Below are 22,155 nucleotides of genomic sequence, written 5' to 3' on the forward strand. Positions count from 1 at the left end.
GAATTTATGTAAAAATATTTAAAGGACATTTAAAGGATGTAACATTAATGTTTAGGATTCACTTGGAAAACTGATGAAGAGAACTCCTGACATTCCCCCTTTTTCAGACAATTATTTTCAAGCTTTGGTTTGCATAGGAATCCTTTGGGATGCTGATTAAAATTTCAGGTTCCTGGGTTCTGCCCACAAAAATTCTGAGCCAGAAGCTCTGGAGTGGGACTCAGGAATTTGCATTTTTAAGAAGCATCCCAAAGAATTCTGCTGTAGGTGGTCTTTGAAATACAACATTTACAAATATTGTTTTTAAGTTCTCAACTGACTCTAAACAGCTGTTGGCCAAAAAATAGTGTTTAGGGGAGTGAATTTTTTTTGCTGGAAACACTGTGGATCTCATGGAAAAAGTCAAAGGAGCATATTCACTTGGGATTTCTTCATGACCACGGATGCAAAAAAATACAGAACCCTTTAACCTGAAGAATAATCGCAGTTGCCCACTAATGTCATCGAGGACAAATGTCTGCAATGCCTAACCCATCTGTATTCACAAAAGGAAATTAGGGGACTAGCACTTCACTCAGCCACCAGGGCTTGTGCCCCGAAAGACTTCCTAAAATGTGACCTTCCCTTCCTCCACCTCTGTAAACACTATCCCTTCCCCATGATGGCTTTTCCCTTTTCTCTCCTAGTTACACACCTGTTCATCCCGCTGTTGACCCTCCCTCGGGGAAATCGCATCTGATTGATCTAAATCAAAGACTGTCACAGGCCTATCTATCCGCTTTCTTAGTAATTATCATTGGTGCAATTTTACACTTTTTCACGTTTGTCTCTCTCACTAAACAACAAGTTGAGGACAGAAACCGTACCTAGTTTTGCTCACTTCAGTGTTCCCCACACATAATACCAAAAAGCGTCCAATTTGTAGGATGACTTAACTAAATGTATTTGTACCTCTGCTTTCTCCTTTTTTCCTAGCCCCGTTACTATTAAAAAAACAAAAACAAAAACAGAAAACCACGATTCTCACAGACTCCTAAGAGCTCGGATTTGTGTCAAATCCACCTGTTACCGCGTCCCGCCGCTCCTCCCTCTAGAGGTGGGTCTCACCAGAACCCTAGTTCTGTGTGGGAAAGCGAGGAGCCCAGTGCAGACCACCCAACTTGGCCTTACTGCTCTTTTATTACAAGATAGGGGAGGAGAGAGAAATGGGTGGGCTTTGAAGGACGCAAAAAGGTCCATCGCACCAGGCCTCCCGAAGGACGGCGTCGACTCGCGCTCCCTCCTCCGAGGATGTGGGAGGTTGCGGGATGCGCGCTGGGGGCTTCGGGACCGAGCGTCCCCGACACTGCAGGGGACACGGGAGCCCGAGTCTCCACCGCCCCGGCGGCGGGGCGGGGGCGGCGGCAAGCCTCGCAAGGCTGCGGCCGCACAGGAGCCCAGCCCTGGAGCAAGGGGTCGGCCCGACGGCTCGCAGCCCCGCGCGCCCCCCGCGCCCCCGCGCGAGCGCGAGCCGCCGGCGGAAGTGCTGCGTCGCGCACTTCCGGGTGTTGTCTGGCCGCCGCTGCCGCGCGTCTCCCGTCTCCCGGCTGCCGCCGCCGCCGCCTCGGGTCCCGGAGACAGGAGCGACGTCACCGCCATGGCCGGCATCAAAGGTGGGCCTGGGGCGCTGGGCGGCCGGAGAGCTGGGCGGGCGGCCGCCCGGAGAGACAGGGAGGGGGGCCCACGCGGGCCTCTCACGCCGCCTCCCGGGGCCCGGCGCGCGCCGCGGGGTGCCCGCGCTTGGCGGCAGCCCCCCCGACCCCCGACCCCGACGGCGGCCTCCACCCTCGGAGCCGAGGTGGGCGCGGCGGCCTCGGGGGGAGGACGGCGGGGTCGGCGGCTTCTCCGCCAGCCCCCACTTTCTGCTGAGCTCGGCAGCCCCGCTCCCACTCGTCGCCCCCCGTGCGGAGGATGAAGTGGCCCGCGGGGTGTTCGGAGTCCCGCAGCCGCTCGGGCCATCACGCACGTCTTGCGGGAGTTTGCCTCCGAGAACGAGGCGGGCCGAGCGTGGTTTTGAGGGGGTCGAGGTCACTAGAGATGCCAGTTACGGAAAATCAGTGTCGTTTCCCATTTAAAGGCTCGAGTGCAGTCTCGGGTGCTGAGCCGAACCGAGTCCCCCAGGAACGCCCTGAAAGGGCTTAGGGATGATTTTTTTCCCCAGACCTCATATCCACTCCAGGACCCGTACTGGAGCTGTACGCTCCTACAGCGGTTGCATTTTGATTTGTGGTGTTGGTCTGATAGGGTAGACCAGTGAGCGACCCCAAAGGGCTCCTTTTCCTTGCCTTCTCTGCAGTTGCACGTTGAGGCTTTCTCACTTCAAAGTTTTTATTTAGCTGTGGTTTTTTTTTTTTTTTTTTTTTTCTTTTCAGATAAAAGAGATTTTCATTAAAACTCAATGAAAAAGTACTCGTGTATTCGTCTGTTTCCTTTAGAAATAAGGAATGTTGCATTCTTTCCAACTGTTTGGTAATTTTGTTAGGGTGGTAGAAGTAAATACCATTAACAACGTTTTCAGTTTAATTCTTGACAACGAATTACATTGATTTCCTGACCTGCGGCTTTATAGAAGGGACAGGCAAGCAGGAAGTGAAGGACTTCAGTAACAGTGTTTTTTCTGTGGTTTTTATTTTCTTTAAGGACAGCGTTTGCTGAGCTGTTTCGCCAGAGTCACATTGTTACTGTTTGTCTATATGGAATGTCTAAAAACATTTCATTTCCCATAGAGAACTTTGTCAATTGAGCAGTCTAGATACTTTCCAGTCTCCTTTTGAACTATAACAGACCTTTTAAAATCCCTGTGGGAAAGGCAGTTATGGTGGAATGCTGTGTTTTTTAGGATGTTGCCAGTTTCCCAGTTCTTCCCCATTTCTTTACTGTCAATAAATGCAGGAGCCTCTCTCTCAAGAAAAGAACTTTGTAATTGTGGACTTAGGTGAATATTAATCAGCATTAAGTGTCTCAGATGGAATTGTACTTACAGTTTTGGTTTCAGTAAGATTTTCTGATTGATGTGACTGTTCATCAGGATGTTTTCTTCCTGTGGCCTATCCTTATATTAGGCGGGAGTGTTGCTATAATTGAATCCATGACTTATTTCTTAAGCCATTATTTGCCTATTATTTTGTTATATGTTGGATTTTTCTGGTAACTCCCAGGTTAAGGAACTGGTCCCTTCTCCTACTCTAATCTCTTTGTAATCACAGAACCAGCACCCAGTCTCTTGAGAGTTTAGATAAATTGGGCTGAGGCTTTGGGAGTATAAACCAGACTTATCTCATTTTTGCCTTCTGGATGTTGCATCACTCAATTACAGTATAAAATTTTGCCTCTTTGATGTGTCAGCTAGGACAACCATTTATACACAAGTGATGAGTTTTGTGTATAAATCAGCCTAATTGCTGATTTCATAAGACGAGAAACTTTACAACCTTTGAGAACACTTTTGAGCGGTTTATTTAACCCCATTGTCATTTATCTTATCCAATATGACTGGGAGGTAAGATGTCACAGAAAATTATTTTTTTATATCTGAATTTTATCTCATTTCAATTTTTTTTAAGAAATCATTAACTTTTTAAGAGTGTACTCAAAGGAAATTTAGACTCCTTTTTGATGATAAGAACATAAGTAATTTTTCTCTGTCATAGAACAGAGTTAACCTCAGCAACCAAGTCCTAAAGCCACTTATCTCTTGGCCAAGATTATCTATGCAAATCTGATATGCTTTTTGAGATTTTTTTATGCCTGATATAACCGTTGTTGTTTGGTTTTTGGGTGTTTTTTTTTTTTTTTTTCAGTCTTTCCTCCAATCAGAGGGTAGTTCTTGTATGCAGCTTGTAGGCAGCTCTCCCTCCTAATTCTCATCTGTTTAAATATAGGGGGGACTCGAGGGAGGGTGGGGGGGGGAGTCGAAGGAGGGAGGGAATACGGGAATATGTGTATAAAAACAGATGATTGAACTTGGTGTACCCCCAAAAAAATTAAAAAAATATAGGAAGCGAAATAAGCTTACAAAATTTTGTCTTCACAAGATACAGACCACAATAATCACTTCCAGGAAAGGAAAGTTACTCTTCACTTAACTTTGTTCTGGTTACATGAATTGCTTATAAATGAAATATATATGTATAAATGAGCATAGATGATTCTTAAAAAGATTTTATTCCGCTGTGATTCACACACAAAATTGTCACCAAAAAATGAATAGATAGCTTCTGACACACAACAACTGTCACAAAAAAATGGATAGCTTCTGAATAAGAGCCTAAGGGTCTGCTTATAAAGAATGTTGGCTTTAGTGTATGGACTTTGTGACATCTGTGTTGTCTCTGTTTCCTTCAGGATTCTAAGATAAATGGCTTTTGAAGAAATAAGGTGTTACTATAGTGATGAACTTAGCTGTTTGGCAATTACATTTCAAAAAGCGGAGATTTTTTTTATTTCTTCAGCGTGTCTTATAACAAGTATCTTTAGTGTTCAGAGAATTATTTGCATTTTAGATCTAGTCCAACCCTTATTTATAGAAGAAAGAATTGACCTTCAGATAACTTATTTAGTCAGCTAGTAACTGGCTGGTGAGAGCTGGGACCTGGTGCCTCCTGACTCCCTTACGCCTGTTTCTCCTCTGCTGCCTTGGGCTCTCTTTTCCTCTTTTCTCTCTTTTCATCTCCCTCTCTCTTTCCCCCTTGCTTCCTTTCGTTCATTGTACACATATTTATTATTGAGTGTTAAGAGCTGAGGCCTGAGCATCAGCAACAGAAAAACTCTTTCCCTGCTCTTGTGGCATGAACAGCTTAGAAGGGAAGACAGATACAAATCAATATAACATTGCAGCTGTAATAAATGAGCACAGGGGAGGTGACCAGAGCAAAGAGCGCCTCTGAGTGTGCATGTTCCTCAGCCTGGAATGCTCCCCCCACATAGCCACACAATTGATTAACTCCATTTCATGTAGATCTCTGCTCAGATGTCTCCTCACCAGTAACGCCTTCCTGGCTAATGCATCTATAATAGCGTTCCCACCCCCTTACTTGATTTTTTTTTCAAAACATTTGACATTTATTTGCTTGCTTTTTTTAAAATCACTTTATTCTCCCATCAGAATGTAAGCATGAGAGCAAGAGCTTTAATTTCATTGCTCTATCTCCAGCGTCAAGAACGGTGTGTGATGCACAGTAGGCACTCAGTAGATATTTGCAGGATGAATGAGTAAATAAACATAATAAGAGGAATCGGTCTAGTCAGGGGCTTTGCAAAAACGTCACTGAGGAAGAGATAACTGGGCTGTGATCTGAAGGAAAAATAGGAGTTCACTTGGCGAAAAGAGGCAAGGACTGGGACAAGAATGTAAGCTCCGTAGTGTGACACAGCCTTGCCTGTTCATTATCACGTCCCCAGCATCAGTTTAGGTATTTGGCTCTCTTGTAGACATTGCTTGAATGAAATGAATGAATGGAAAAGTGTCTGAGCTAGAAGGGACAACATGTGCAAAGGCCCTGTGGGTGAGGGAGCCGGCTGAGGAAAGGGGGCCGGTGCAGCTGTAGTGCAGAGACCAAGGGGTGCTAGCCTGGGGTGATGAGTGTCCCGACAAGGAAGTGGGACCATCTCATGAGGACCTGTCTTGAACTGAACAAAACAAATGGTATACTTGGTATTTTCCTCACTGCTTACATGGCATTCCCTTGTAAACATAAAGTTCCTCTTGCCACAAATTTAAGTGCAGATGTGTCTTTTACTGTTCTTTGTGCGACTGAAAATCTAATGGCATTAAGGACTAAGTAAATGTGTTTGGAGTTGACATGACCTACATCAGTAATCTGAATGAAAACTAAATCTGCCTGGCTCCCATGTCAGGGGGTGTCCTTGATTATGACCATTTTAATTCAGGGAAGGATATCAGTAGTACTGAGCAGCATTTAACCCCCTTAGTGTTCATTTTGGTTTTTATATGTTGGATTTTGTCTTGGTAATGTGTAGACTTTTGACAGCTCTTTTGAATTTTAACGTTTCTGTTAAGGTTAATTGACTGCATCATTAAAAAAAAAAATCTCTTAGCCACTGTAGTTGCAGAAATAGAGGTTGTATGGAACTCAAACTAAATTGATCATTTATTTATTTGCTTAATTCTAGGCCATTGATTAACTATGCATATTCAAGGAAGTTGTTTCTATTCACTGATACATGTGGAAACACTTTATAAAATATAATGCTATGTATAAGTGGGGGAGAGGGGGACTTCAGAAACTATGTTTCCCCTGTAGCATGGGTCTGTTGCTTGTGATAATGTCTTAAAATAGTGATGCCAGGGAAGGATTGTACCTGTTATCCTGCACATTTTCTAATGTGTAGGAGCTTAGGGAAGGAAACCCAGCTATAGTTTTGCTAACTATTCAAAGATCTGTGGCAGAATTAATTGATTGATATTATTGACTATAGATACCCTTGGATGTTTTTCATCTGTGCTTGTTGGGGGCGTATGTGCAAGAAGTAGAAACTGATGAGGAGAGGTTTTCCCATAGATGAGGTCTCTGAAGTCCAGTAAAGCTGACTGCGGAGTGTCTCCACGTACCACTTTTCAAAACTGTAATGATCTGAGGAGTGAGTATCATACTAATGCCTGGAGGAGCATTGATCTCGCAGACTGGGATGCTTGTTTGACATGAAACCAGTAATTTGGGAATGTGGTGACGTGCTAGTGGTAGGTCAGGGCTTTGAAAATCTGGATCACTGTATTTTGCTTTGAAGATGCCACAAAAGACTTATTCTGAAACCAGATACTTTCAATTTTTGAAGATGATTCACTAATATATTTGCTTTTTTGGTGTGTTTTGTGTTGCTTTTTGCTTCTGGGGTCACAGGTAATGTTCAGACTGCTAATAGTAATGTTAATAAAAAATAATCTTAATTTAATTTAATATTTCTATTTACTTTGCAGCTTTGATTAGTTTGTCCTTTGGAGGAGCAATTGGGCTGATGTTTTTGATGCTTGGATGTGCCCTTCCAATATACAAGTATGTAAATTTTTTGTCTTTTTGAGTGTTTAAGTATAAAACTTTTCTACCTTTAAAATTTTTTAAAAATTTTTTATTTTTATTTTTTTTACTGCAATAGAAGTAATCCTGAGAAATGGTCATTTACCAAGGACAAACTTTAAGTCCTCACTTAAAATGTGTTTGAATAGATTTCAGGATAGCAGCATGCAAAAAAGACTTGGCTTTTGTTCCTTGACTACTGCCAAGTCTTTAATGGCAGGATAGTGACACAGTAGCCCAGCACTACTGCTTACTTTTGAGAACCAACTGATTAAATTAATTACAAGAACATGTAAAACGTCTTTTCAGCAAAAACAAACAAAAGTGTGTAAGCAAAGAGCAACTGACAGAAAAAGTCATGTAAACAATTACTTTCCTTAAGACAGAACATTTTTTTAAATAGGATAAATTAGTAAGAAAAATACGGACAATGCAATAGAAAAATGAGCAACAAATATGAAAAAAGAACTGCAGATTGCTAATAAGCACATGAAAATATACTCAGCCTCACTCAAAAGTAAATGAAATCCATGGCAAAGATAAAAGATACAGCAAGCAAGAGAAAGCAGGAACGACACAGGCAACCTTGGTTTTTCACTTTTTGTGCTTTTGTATTTTTTGCATGTTTTTCCCCTTAAACTTACATCCATTTGTAACTTTTTTGTTGTTCTCAAAATATTTAGGAAAAGATTTTTAGGAAAAACATATAGGTAAATTTTTGCTTATCATGACCCTCTAAGTACAAGCAAATCTCCATCATGATATGTGCTTTATTTTATGGCGGTTTTAAAAGCCATCTGCCTCTTTTTAACTTTTTATTTTGAAATGATGATGGGCTCTCAGAAATTGCAAAAATAGTACTGAGAAGTCCCCTGTACCCTTCACACGTCTTCTCCTGGTGGTAATATCTGACATAAGTGTTTTATGTTATCAAAAACAGGAAATGACATTGGCACAATACAATAGCTAGACTGTAGACTAAAAGCCACCTATTTTTATTGTGATAAAGTTGATATTCTGACTGAGAGCCTTCAATATTACTTTCAGTTCATAGTCTGTATTTTGATTTCAGTATTTTGGGAGTTCCTAGTGACCTGAGGAAAGTTTGGGGGTGTTCCAGCTTCATGCTGAGGCAGCGTATTAGAAGTCAAGGGCATGGATCTTGAATTTTAAAAATTACTGTTAATAATCCCATTTTTCATATGCCTTTTTTATTTATAACCTAAAATGGAAAAATATATTTTAAATCTTGGGCTTTCATTCCAACTGCTACAATTCATAAAGCATTTTCTTTTAATTTAAGAAATATTTAATCATTGTATCATAATTGACTTTAGGAATATTGTGACTCTAAATGTTTCTCTTTTCAGTGTTGAGGTTATAACTTATTTTTAGACTGTATCCTATTTTGTACCTTACAGTATGCTTCGGTCCTTATTTTTTTTTAAAAACATATTTTGCATGAGGGAAAAAGACAAAGATAGCAAAAACTACATTAACTTATTTTTCTTTTTCTAGCCAATACTGGCCCCTCTTTGTTCTGTTTTTTTACATCCTTTCACCTATTCCGTACTGCATAGCAAGAAGGTTAGTGGATGATACGGACGCTATGAGTAACGCCTGTAAGGAGCTTGCCATATTTCTTACAACAGGCATTGTGGTCTCAGCTTTTGGACTCCCTGTTGTGTTCGCTAGAGCACACCTGGTAAGTGAAAGCATCCTTCTACTAACGATCTCACGTTAGACTGTGTTGTTTTTCTCAAAAAAAAAGTTTTTGTTAAATGACATGAAAAAGAGACATAATAGCCTAGAGATGAAGAGATAAAAATTTCACTTTCGTTGTTGTTGACGGGTGGAAATCCTGGAGAGCATTGGCAGCATTGGTTCTTGCCAATACTCCACTCTCAGAATTGGGCATGTGGACTCGCCCAGTGCTGAACAACCACAGGTCTGCCGTGTACAGCTTAAAGCAGGGAAGACCCGAGGAGATCTGTGTTCTCTGCAGGTGGGAAGGTACCAAAGAGCAGAAGGGGCCTCCCAGACTCCCCAGTGAGATTCGCTCCTCCATCTCTGGGGAGGTAGAGATGGCAGAGAAGACAGGTTGGCCACCCTTCCACGTGGAGAGGGCGAGGACTCCCCCTGCCTCTTTAAAAGAATGTACACAAGTGTGTTTGCATCTCTGATACTTTAAATTTAATCTGCTCTCTAGATAAAAATTTTCAGATTCACTAAGGAAGAGTTGAAGCAAACTTCTTTGTAAACAGAAAATTGTAGAATTCTGTGCTGCCTCTTCATAGCCCGGAAGTCAAGCTTGCTTTTGAAAAATTGTCGTCTTCCATGACTTTGTCTCTTTTAAGGAACCAGAGATATATAAGAACAGCATTGTATGTTCAGCAGTGTCAAAGTTATTATTACAAGTTGTATTTGTTTTGGATCATGATTGGCTACAGCTAGAGCCTTGATTCACTTTTCATTTCCTTGTTGTTTTTCTTGTCTTTTAACTGAGCGTTTCTGTCTTATGTCTGTAGATCGAGTGGGGAGCTTGTGCACTTGTCCTCACCGGAAACACAGTCATCTTTGCAACCATCCTGGGCTTTTTCTTGGTCTTTGGCAGCAATGACGACTTCAGCTGGCAGCAGTGGTGAAAAGAATTACTGAACTCTTGTCAGATGGACTTCTTGTCATTTCTCAGCCGTCGGCACACACAGGAGATGGGGCAGTGATACTGAGCTATGGAGCAAGCCTCTTGGGGGTGTTCTAGGTGCTCCCTTCTCGCTTGTATTGTAAGCATACTATTTTCACAGAGACTTGCTGAAGGATTAAAAGGATTTTCTCTTTTGGAAAAGCTTGACTGATTTCACACTCATCTGTAGTATGCTTTTTGTGGTGTCCTGCTGAATTTAAATATTTATGTGTTTTTTCTGTTCATTTTTTTTTTAATCAATATGCAATGTTAAACATTTTTTAAATGTAGTAAGCATTTTCATTGGTTAGGAATTAGAGTTCTGCTGGCTATTACTGGGCTAAAGTACATTTTTTTTTCTCTTAAAGTTATTTAACCTCCATTACTATACAGAGTTATAAAAATAAGTTTTTCAATCAGTCAGGATGACATGACTCCCAATTTTATGCAAACATGCAAACCATTAGCATACCTTATAGACTATATACTCAGTGCAAATATAGCTGCATTTATACCTCAGAGGGGCCAAGTATTAATGCCGTGCCCTCCATAAGGGTTGCTGGTTTTGCCAGAAAGCAGGTGTTTTGTGAATTGAAAATTATTTTATGAAATTGCTACAAAGGACTGCTTTTATTCTCAATTGTTAGAAGAGCTTATTGTTAAAGGTAAGAGTGTAAAAACAGATTTTTGAGATACGGTTTTTATTTATGTTTATTATAGGAAGAGTGAGTTGCATTGTGAGAAGAAATGACATTGAAATTCCATTTTTTTATCCTGTTTCTATTTATAAGTGAGATTTTTGATCTTCTTTCAGCCTTTCATGTTTTACGTGGGTAAAGGGACACACATGCAACTACTACTGATACAGGAAAGTGTACGTTTGCATCCTGCATACTAGAAAACCTTTCCCTGCCTCCTCCTCATAACTTATTTTATACATTATATGTATTAAGTAAAATGACTTCCCATATAGTTTAGTAACACGTTCAGTTAGAGGTGTTTGATGCACCTGGAGAGTGATGGCTCCCCCGCACATTGAGCGCCCCTCCCCACAAGGCCTTGACGTGATCAACAAGTGATTTGTTAGTTTCGCTGGTATTTCATGTATTAACAACTCAAGATTTAGACCACGGTAATTAATAGTTTTTATCCCCGAAGGTTATATCCTATGTAATTTTAAAATATTTAAGACAAGTTTCCTGTATACCTCTCAACTGTTTTGATTTTTGTTTCACGCTCATAGATCTGCTGTTTTCTTTTATAAATGCCCTTGATTGTGTGAATTAAAGTAGCCAAATCTAGCTGTATAGCAGCTTCAGACACAAACCTGACCAAAAAATTCCCAGTAACCAGGCATTATCAAATTGTAATGGCCATTTGCATCTCACGATTATCAGTGCTTTTTTCAGGAGCTAGTTATGAAAATGTTTAAGTTGGTCTGACAGTATTTTATTAAGGACATTTGTTTATATGTTTATTCAGTAAACTTACATGGATTCTGTTTTGCCTTCAGATGAAACAGTAATCATGACAACTCTCTTGTTCTATAAAGTTGATTTCTCCAAAAAATGGGAACAAATTGTGGGTTTATTCAGCTTTTTACTAAAGCTGCCCCAAGGCCACGGGCTTTATCACCCAACCCAAGTTGTTACTTTGAGCCATGAGCTGGGAAGCAGAATGGAATGCCTGCGTGTGGCTGTCGCATTTACACACAGGCTGAAAGCAGCTCGCAGTGGTAGGATGCGGTAGGGACAGCTACACGTGGATGACCAAGGGACAGCTACACGTGGATTAGGCAGCTGATGATACAGTTGGGAACTCAGTGCCTGTGATCTACTCAATTTTGTTTTGCCAAAACTACATTCTCTGGTCCTTCCCATTTTCTGTTTCTAGAATGTCAGTGCAGTGCACTGCTACCGTTTCATTTACTTGGCCATAGACTCTTTTTCTAACAGCTGCATATTTCTTCTGTATACTAATCGCACTGGCAGCATTGTGTCTTTGACCTTGCACACTAGCTTGGCATAGTGCTGTCTCTGGTTTCTAGGCTAGTTACTTGAGGTCTGAATTTTCCATAGAATATGCACTGATCCTGCATTGCCGTTCTTCTATGGAAAGAGAACTTTTGATGATAAAACAATAAAGATTTTAAATACCTATTTTAGTTTGTGGATGTTTTTGAAATGAAAATATACAACACACTTCAGTTGCTGAAGTGCATTATCCATGTTAGCAATGTGATATAAAGCAAGGATGACATTAGTTACAAAGTTCGTCTTGCAGAAGCTTCACTTCTAAAAGAAAAGTGAAACCATAGTAATAAACACTACAGTGAAGCCGTATGATTTTGAGCTGTAGTAAAGGGTTTGGTAATCTGGGGAGCAGAATTTTTACTTGACCTTTTAGGACAACAGCCATGGAAGATCTCGTTGACATAAAAAGACCACCGACCATCTAAAGTCAAGGTTGTACTTGTTCTTAAACTTTCAGAACTTTTTTATGACTGCACGTTTTATGATATTTTTTTATCATTCATCATTAGAGCATTTTGCTTTTGGCAAACATTTCAAACAGTTAAAGGTAAAAAAAAAAATTCATCTCTGTGATACAATGTGAACAGAGAAAAGTACTGTTCTATCAAACATGACTCTTGTCCCAAATGGTCCTAATTATAATCTTACTATATACTTAAAAAAATTTCACATCATAGGTTCTTAGTGTCTGCTTTAATATGATTTTTTTGGGCATTGTGAAAATAATCCAGACTTTTAAAGTAGATTCTAGAATATTTATATTGAATGTGACTAGATTTATAAGTTTCAGATAACTTCAAATCAGCACATCAAATTTAACAAGCAGCCATGCACCATTACTATTAAGTGGTATGTACATCTTAGATCTCAGGAGGCTTTTTGATTTATAATTTGCTAGGAATTTCACATTCATATTTCTTCTATATAAGCCTGCATTACCTTGTCTGTTAGAAAAGATTAGGGAGCTCTTGTTTTATTGCAGGCCTTCTAATTTTCTGGCAGTCTCAGAGAAGTGAACATGTCCTGTAAAATAAATATTCCAGATAACTAAAGCTTATCTCAAAAAGAACTACGCTTGTTTTATTTTAACTATTTTGACCTAAGTGTTAAATGGATCATATTCTTTTATACTTTCTTAGAATATATTAAAACATTTTTATTTTTTTCTTGGTAATTTAAGGTTATCATAAATTATTTTCCTCTGTTTTATTTTATTTTTAATTTTTTATTGACATATAATTGATGTACAGTATCATATAAGTTACAGGTGTATAATATAGTGATTCACAGTTTTTAAAGGCTGTACATTTGTAGTTATAAAATATTGGCTGTAAGCCCTGTTTGTACAATATATCCTTGTAGCTTTTTTTTTTTAGCTTTTTATTTTATATTGGAGTATATTTGATTAACAATGTTGTGATAGTTTCAGGTGTAAAGCAAAGTGATTCAGTTATACACATATCTATTCTTTTTCAAATTCTTTTCCCATTTAGGTTGTTACATAATATTAAGCAGAGTTCCCTCTGCTATTTCCCCCTATTTTAAATGGCCCCAGACCTGTATTTTTCTGAAATTGTGTCTCTGCTGGCTTTTCTTACAGCTGAATGTTTGTCCCTAACACTCCTTAACTTCTTTTATTCCTAATTTTACAGTCAATAATATATTAGTAAGAATGGTATGTGGTCAGGGGTAAAAACTGAGGTAACCAAGCGGACTGAATCAAGCATATTACATTTCCGTAGACAAACATCAGTGAAGTTAACTAGGGTGTCTCCCACCTCTTATACAAATGAAGTGCTTTGTGATGGAAGTGGCTCGTTAGAAAACTGTCATTGTTAACTGTATACAGATGGGGGGATGGGGGGGAGCATCAGATAGGGAGGTGGCACAGGGCCCTGTGGAAGCCTTAAGAGTGCCGTTTTCCACGCTTTCATTCAGGAGTTATTCTGAGCTCAAGGTCCTCACAGACCTTTGTCTCACTTCTGAAATCTTACATCTCTCTTCACCATTTGCTTTCAGTTGCAGAAAGTCTGGAGATGGAGACAATTTCTTGCTCTTTATTTTTATAGGAAACTTCGTACTGTATGTTTTACTTCCAGTCTCCGGAAGAGTATTTGTATTCATCCCTGTGTTTAGGACTATATGCTGTAGTCACAACAATTCAAATATTAACTCTTACTCTTGTAAATTCCAGCTGGAAAGAATAAAACAGAGAAAGTCAAAAAATGTTTCCACAAGTGAAATTAAGACTGTAAAGCATTCCTATTTCGACTATAGTTCAGTTTTCTTTTGTGTATTTAGAGTGGGTACTAAAAGGGGAAGTCAGGAACTTTTTATTTCAGGAGCCAGTAGAATGGCTAATGCTATGAGAGAGAAACTTTGTTGCAGTTTACAATCATAAGAACCATCAAATAGAATAAAATATTATAGAACAAACATGAGTATTTCCATATGTGTTTGTAAGAGCGTTACTACCTTATAATTTAGTTACCCTGATTTATACTTTGGTATTTAATATCAGAAATGTCTTTTTCTCTTGTCAGATCAACTTGCTTAATATTATGTAAATATAGTGAGAAATAAGTGTCAGTGAACGTGTGTAGATGTGTAAACCTCCCCAAAATAGGACAGATGTTTTCCTGAAAGCTAGGTATACTTACCTGAAACATTTGAAGATGGTTTCTAAAAGTGTTCACAACTGAACAATTTCTTAGGATTAAACTAAGATGGATGGATTTTGATTTATTTGTCATGCTGTAACTCATCAACTTCCAAAACATAGGTAAGAATCAGCTCTAAAGCATAGTTATGAGTATGGCCATGAAGTAGAGGGTGTTAGTCTCCTAAGGATTAAGAAAAGTTGGTTTTGAGCCATACTCCATACTAGAGAAGTCCTTTGTTTCGAGTGGCAGTTATGTACTTCATAACTACAGTTATGTACTACAGGACCGCATTCTCGATACTGTTGGGGAACAGAAAAAAATGGGGGCACATGGTCCCTCTCTGAGCTAGCCGTCTAGTGAAGCTAAGACAAAACACAAGAATGGACCAAAGGAAGCTGATTCCCACACATGCCAAAGGAGAAGTATGTGGGTTCACAGGAGGAAACGCTTTGGGAAGCAAAAGTGAGGTGGAGGCAGTTTCCTGTTCTGCTCTGGCTGGTCTGCTGCTGGCAGGCAGGGTCATGGACAGGAGAGCGTGTCTGCAGCGTGGTGTCCTGGTGTCAGTTCTTCAGCTCCCTGGGGTTGGGGAGGCGCTGCAGCCATGGTTGTGGAAGCTTCTTAAATCTGACGCCCTGATCTCTGGGTCCCACGTACAGTGGAGATGGGAGAGGTGGTGAGACTTAGGGTGTATTTTAAAGGAATTGATGAAGCAGATTTGCTGATAAATTGTGTGGGAGAAAGAGAGTAGTCAGGGTGGCTACCAGGGTTTCAATTGTCCACATCAGGGGAAGAAGATGTAATGAGGGAGAGTTTGAAACAAACAACTGAGGCCGACACCATGTGCAAGATACTGGTTCGTCACATCCATTTGTAACCTAGGAATATCATCATTTGCCTTGTTTAAAACCTTTACCAGACAAAACAATACTATTGACACTTTGACCTTGTAACTACTTTATAAACTCCTTGAGGGGTGACATTGTAGCACACATCTTGTCCTTGTGGTTACACTGTCGGCTCTGGAGTCAGACTGCCTGGTCTCCAAGCTCTTCCTTATACTAGATATGTCACATCAAGCAAGTTATTTTTCCTCTCTGGATCTCATTTCCACATCTGTTAAAGGAGGATGATAGTACTACCTACTTCGTAGGGTGGTGGTAGAGTTCAAGTGTGACGTGCGAGAGCTCACAGTGATGGTGCTTGTTCAACGTTAGCCATTATTACTCATTTCTTACCAGTTCTCTGTACTGCTAAGCAGTCCCTTCTTCTCACACAAGTAGACAGACTCTTTTTTTCTTTCCCCCTTTGGTTTGCGGGATCTTAGTTCACTGACCAGGGATTGAACCCAGGCCCTTGGCAGTGAGAGCATGGAATCCTAACCACTAGACTGCCAGGGAACTCCGAACAAAGTTTTTAAAAATACATTTAAACAATCCAGTCTCTTGAGAGAATATATTACAGGTACAAATGGCTGTAAGCCTCATAGTATCTCTTGGAAATGCTGTAACCACCTTGTTCCCTGTCATTGTCACAGTACTTCAAGGTAATCAAGACGGTCTGTTGACCAACAGACATTGCCAGGTGCTGTGACACATGCTTCCAGTGGACTAAGGACACATGATCCTCCCACCCCCTACTCTTGCCTCAGAACTGAGATGTTGTACAAATTTTTTTTTTAAGAATAGGGAAATATCAGTATATTGCCAAACTTAAAACAAGAAGGGGAAGTCATGGTGGATCTGAAGCTAAGCAATCCCTGAGAAAATGAAAACCCCAGGGATCAAATTGAAGACAGATGCTGTAGCCTGAAACACCGGCGGCAGATGGGGGCCACTGAAAGATGGCGGCCGTGCCAGGGAGGCCCAGTACTACTGCAAGTGGTGGAACCTGGGGACGGGGGTGGGCTTGGGCAACGTACAGAGAGGAAATTCACGGGGCTTACATGGGGTGCTATAGTGGCAGTAGCCAGGCCAGCAGGTCCACCTATGTGACATACACACCCATCCCCATCTCATACCCTCTAGGGTGGGAGAACCTGTATCCTGCAGTAGCAAGGATGAGAATACCCAAGTCCAGAAGACCAGCCATCAAGGTACCCTGCTCTGTGGCACACCTTTTCGGCAGTGAAAACACTGCCTCTCCGTTGAGGCAGGCTGTGCAAGCAGGAGCAGCAGACGGTCTACCCAGGGGGTCTCAGCAGCAAAGGGAAGGTCCCAGGCAGGGATAACCAAACGGTTCAGGAGAGTCCAATGGAAGAAAACAAATTCACAGAATTTACCACTGAGGAAACAGTTGACAGGAAAAAAAAAGATGCTCCATGCTTACAGCTTTGAGTACTGGAGCCATCCACTGGCCCAGTTCATACCAAGTGTTGCACAAAATCAGGCTGGTGAAGTCAAGTCACCGAACATTTTGCATTTTTCATACCCGAACCCAAATAGGATTCCCCAGAACCAAACCCTGGAGAAAACACTATTTTTCCTCAAGGCTCTTCTTCCTATAACGATAGATTTGATTCAAAGACACAAAGAATAATCTTATTACTGATAAACCTTTTCCCACAATGTGTTCGCTCCCTGTGGCATCCTGTCCTGAGACAGTGAGCCTAGAACCTGCTTATCTGCGTGGATGGGAAGGAGGAAAACTATACCCAGTACTGTACGTCTCATGTGATGTTTTGGATTTCCACCTGGAACGTTACATGGCCCACCATCAGCATTTATTCATTCCACAGACTTTTGGAACCAGACACCAAGACTACAAACTAAATAAAAAGGAAGGTGAATAGGAATTTGGGAGTAGCATACACAGACTACTATATGTAAAATAGATACAGACCTACTGTAAAGCACAGGGAACTATACCCAATATTTTATAACCTACAAGGGAAAAGAATCTGAAAAAGAATATATACATATAATTCAGTTTTATATATATATATAGAACTGAATCACTTTGCTGTACACCTGAAACTAATATAACATTGTAAATCAACAATACTTCAATTTTAAAAAATTAAGAAAAAAACGAATATATCCCCCCCCCAAGGGAAAAAAAAAAGGAAACGTGAAGTGAGAACAAACAAAAGTAAATATCTTGGCGATCTCTACTAGGCTGTGTCTACAAGGTTGCTACGCCTAGAGGAAGTAGGCAGGAACTGGGAAGAGGGGATAGAGAATGCTAAACAAACAGAGCTCCTAAGTAACCATTCAAGCCCCTAGCCTGTGTGACATTAACATTTTTATGTTGTTCCTCTTCCAAAATATTCCTGGGAATCCTAGGAATTCTTCCACGTCGCGCAAACTAGCTGTGGTTGTCACTCGCACCTCAGCCATCTCTGGCTCTGGGCTGGCTTCCATTTTTCTGCAGCCACCTTTTACCATTTTCTAATTGCTTTGCAAGCTGCGACCTCTCTCCCTAAATCCTGTTCCCCAACCATGGATAGGATCCTGCAAAGCACATTGAAATTCGGGCTGTAACTTTAAACAAATTTTTTACCAAAGGCCTGAGGAAAAGAGAGAGGAATTCAACCTACCCCCACCAAAAAAACCCAACCTTGTAACTGGGCATCGGACTCTGGCTCTAGAGTCTATTGGCCAAGCACTTGGTGGAGGCTGCCTCGAGTTCTGCCTCCCTAGCTCTGACCTGTGCCAGGTTGCAGGTACCAATTTACCTCCCCTGGATGGGAGCGATTCTCAGACAAGTTGTCCTGAGACCAGGCCCCCCCTCCAAAACAACACAATCAGCACAAATGCAACTCGGCCCCCAGAGAAGACAGGGTTCTTAATAATTAAGCACGTGATCCTTTCAACCCTTTTAATCCAGAAGGATGATTTTGTGTCATGTGGCCAAGAAGCTCATCAAAGTTTTCCTTTTTCCACCCTCCCTGAACAAGAGCAGACTACTTTTAAGATTAATTCAAAAATTGTTGATAACTTTAAACAGCAGTTTCTCCTACTTAATAGCCATGAAGGCATTAAAAATGTCAGGCTCTGATAGCATCAGAACATCACACATTCTATATCAGAAAAACATTGATTTACCTATTGGAGCATTCATTAATGTTATGCAGTCGGGTTAAGAAAGCATTAAATTCCAGTGCTGGCAGCTGACGATAGAATTCAGACCAGAAGTGTTAGGAAATCCTCCTTGCACCAGTTAGGGTGGGCTCAGCTATGCTGCAGTAGGAAACGACTCCTAAATCTCAGGGTGAAGAACAACAAAGGTTTATTTCTCACTCAGTACATGTCCATGACAACTGGCTCTCCTCTGGCATCTTCTCTCAGGGGCCTAGCTGACAACTCATGCTCTATCAGCAATGCCCTCAGGCTCTTGGCAGAGGAGACCAAGTGCAGAGACCCACGTGGGGGCTCTGAGAACTTCCACCTGGAGGTACACACTCCCTCCCCTCCCCTTCCACGCACCAGAGCAAGTCACGTGGCCAAGCCCGATCTCAAGAGGCAGGGAAGTAAAACTCAGCAACACAGACCATCACTCTGCTTTTGACCACCCTTCCCTTATTTCTCTCCTGTTCCTAAACCTCTTATCCTGTACTTTAACTTCTCTTCTGATTTAAATACTCTGAATCTAGTGTTATTATGAACAACAGCATTACTCATAGTAGTCAAAAACGAAGACTGTTCTTTGGTGAAGTGTCTGTTCAAATTTATTGCATTGTTTTATTGTTTTGGAAATGGGGCAGCTGAGAAAGTTCGTATAAAATATAATCACTACCCCTTCACCTCTCAGTGATGAACGCTGAGATTACACAGGAAACCAAGTTTTCTGCACCATCTGCTATGACCTAAAAACCTGTAAAGAAGAATCTATTGGAAGTGACTTGAATCTACAGTCCAATGGTTTGTATTTTAACCAGGATAATTGCTCATGTTGCTATTAATTTTTTTATAGCAATGGGTCATTGCAATGCCCACAATCTGTTGGTCTCTACAGTGCTCCCATGAATACAGTGGTCAGATCTGTTCTTTCACAGCCGCTGAACCTGCTTCAGCATCAACCTCTTTCACATTGTTTGATCCCTTTCCCTTCACCCAGGCTTGGCAAGCTAGTTGCCAGGGTCTCTCAGGTGACCAGTGAGAGAGCTCATTGCCTGCAGCTTGTCGGTCACATGGGCTGAGTTGCACCCTTAGGGCAGAGGTAAAACTTGGCTTTCAAGATCTCCAAACTATTATTATTTTTTTAATTTACTGGCTGTGTGGGGTCTTCGTTATTGCACGTGGGCTTTCTCTAGTGGTGGCGAGTGGGGGCTACTCTTCATGGCGATGCACAGGCATCTCATTGCGGTGACTTCTCCTATTGTGGAGCACAGGCTCTAGGTGCGCAGGCTTCAGTAGTTATGGCACATGGGCTCAGTAGTTGTGTCTCACAGGCTTAGTTGCCCCATGGCATGTGGGATCTTCCCGGACCAGGGCTCAAACCCATGTACCGCACACTGGCAGGTGGATTCTTAACCACTGTGCTAGGGAAGCCCAAGATCTCCAAATTCTTGCCAGGACAAACTCCTCAACACTCTCCATCTGAGCCTCCTTTCCCGTGTTCTTACGGAGTTGATGACTCAAGGATTGATGGCTCAGCAGGCTGGATGTATATCAGTGAAGTCTCCCTGTCATTTGTGTTATAAAACTACATGGATAAAGAAGTTGGTGGAGTAGGAGGACGTGTGCTCACTCCCTCTTGCAAGAGCACCGGAATTACAACTAACTGCTGAACAATCATCGACAGAAAGACACTGGAACTCACCAGAGAAGACACCCCACATCCAGGGACGAAGGAGAAGCCGCAATGAGACACTAGGAGGGGCGCAATCGTGTTAAAATCAAATCCCATAAATGCTGGGTGGGTGACTCACAGAATGGAGAACAGTTATACTGCAGAAGTCCACCCACTAAAGTGAGGGTTCTGAGCCCCACGTTAGGCTTCCCAACCTGGGAGTCCAGCAACGGGAGGAGGAATCCCCAGAGAATCAGCCTTTCAAAGCCAGCAGGATTTGATTGCAGGACTTCCACAGGACTGGGGGAAACAGAGACTCCACTCTTGGAGGGCACACAAAAAAGTGTGCTCACCAGGACCCAGGGGGAAGGAGCAGTGACCCCATAGGAGACTGAACCAGACCTACCTGCTGGTGTTGGAGGGTTGCCTGCAGAGGTGGGGGGCAGCTGTGGCTCACTGAGGAGACAGGGGCACTGGCAGCAGGGGTTCTGGGAAGTGCTCATTGGTGTGAACCCTCCCAGAATCCACCATTAGCCCCACCAAAGAGCCTGTAAGCTCCAGTGCTAAGTAGCCTCAGGCCAAATAACCAACAAGGTGTGAACACAGCCCCACCCATTAGCAGACAAGCAGATTAAAGTTTTACTGAGCTCTGCCCATCAAATCAGATTAAAGTCTTACTTAGCTCTGCCCACCCAGCCCTACCCACCATCAGTCCCTCACATCAGGAAGCAGGCATCAGCCTCCTAGATAGCTTCCTCCACAAGAGGGCAGACAGCAGTATCAAGCAGTATCAGCAGTATTTCGTCTTGTGGAACTGAAAACCACAGCCACAGAACGATAGAGAAGATGAACAAGCAGAGGACTTTGTACCAGATGAAGGGACAGGATAAAACCCCAGAAAAACAACTAAATGAAGAGGAGATAGGCAGCCTTCCAGAAAAAGAATTCAGAATAATGATGGTGAAGATGATCCAGGACTTTGAAAAAAGACTGGATGCAAAGATCAAAAAGTTTACCAAAGACCTAGAAGAATTAAAGAGCAAACAAACAGATATGCAACACAATAACTTAAATGAAAAATACAGTAGAAGGAACCAATAGCAGATGAACTGAGGCAGAAGGACGAATAAGTGACCTGGAAGACAGAATGGTGAAACTCACTGATGTGAAAAAGAATAAGGAGAAAAGAAGGAAAAGAACTGAAGACAGCCTAAGATACCTCTGGGACAATGTTAAATGCACCAACATTCGCGTTATAGGGGTCCCAGAAGGAGAAGAGAGAGAGAAAGGACCCAAGAAAATATTGGAAGAGATTATAGTTGAAAACTTCCCTAACATGGGAAAGGAAATAGCTACCCAAGTGCAGGAAACACAGAGGGTCCCAGGCAGGATAAACCCAAGGAGGAACACGCCAAGACATATAGTAGTCAAATTGACAAAAATTAAAGGCAGAGAAATGTTATTAAAAGCAACAAGGGAAAAACGACAAATAACATACAAGGGAACTCCCATAAGGGTAACAGCTGATTTCTCAGCAGAAACTCTGCAAGCCAGAAGGGAGTGGCATGATATATTTCAAGTGATGAAGGGAAGAACCTACAAGAATACTCTCCCCAGCAAGGATCTCATTCAGATTTGACAGAGAAATCAACAGCTTTACAGACAAGCAACAGCTAAGAGAATTCAGCACCACCAAACCAGGCTTACAACAAACGCTAAAGGAACTTCTCTAAGCGGGAAACATAAGAGAAGAAAAGGACCTATAAAAACAAAAACAAAACAATTAAGAAAATGGTAATAGGAACATACATATCGATAACTACCTTGAATGTAAATGGACTAAATGCACCAACCAAAAGACACAGACTGGCTGAATGGATACAGAAACAAGACCCATATATATGCAGTCTACAAGAGACCCACTTCAGACCTAGGGACACATACAGACTGAAAGTGAGGGGATGGAAAAAGAT

At 41.5% G+C, this 22,155-nt stretch overlaps 1 protein-coding gene across 2 annotated transcripts; it reads left to right on the forward strand.

Moving 5' to 3' along the window:
• Nucleotides 1-1,216: 1,216 nt before the first annotated feature.
• LEPROTL1 (leptin receptor overlapping transcript like 1) lies at nt 1,217-9,924 on the forward strand. 2 transcript variants are annotated; one of them, XM_057697960.1, is made up of 4 exons: nt 1,217-1,652; nt 6,977-7,052; nt 8,592-8,778; nt 9,602-9,924. In XM_057697960.1, exons 1-4 carry the CDS (start codon nt 1,637-1,639, stop codon nt 9,716-9,718), a joined length of 396 nt encoding a protein of 131 aa, XP_057553943.1. In that variant the 5' UTR covers nt 1,217-1,636; the 3' UTR covers nt 9,719-9,924. The 2 variants fall into 2 exon arrangements, with proteins under 2 accessions (XP_057553943.1, XP_057553942.1); XM_057697959.1 differs by lacking the exon at nt 1,217-1,652 and adding an exon at nt 6,549-6,639.
• Nucleotides 9,925-22,155: the final 12,231 nt, after the last annotated feature.

Source organism: Hippopotamus amphibius, chromosome 10 (assembly GCF_030028045.1).
Source record: "Hippopotamus amphibius kiboko isolate mHipAmp2 chromosome 10, mHipAmp2.hap2, whole genome shotgun sequence".
NCBI classification, from domain to species: Eukaryota; Metazoa; Chordata; class Mammalia; order Artiodactyla; family Hippopotamidae; genus Hippopotamus; species Hippopotamus amphibius.

Coding starts and splice junctions, on each gene's coding strand:
- LEPROTL1 (XM_057697959.1), top strand. CDS start 6,561: ATGAGGTCTCTGAAGTCCAGTAAAGCTGACTGCGGAGTGTCTCCACGT. Junction 6,640..6,976: donor AAACTGTAATGATCTGAGGA/GTGAGTATCATA, acceptor TTTACTTTGCAG/CTTTGATTAGTTTGTCCTTT. Junction 7,053..8,591: donor TGTGCCCTTCCAATATACAA/GTATGTAAATTT, acceptor TTCTTTTTCTAG/CCAATACTGGCCCCTCTTTG.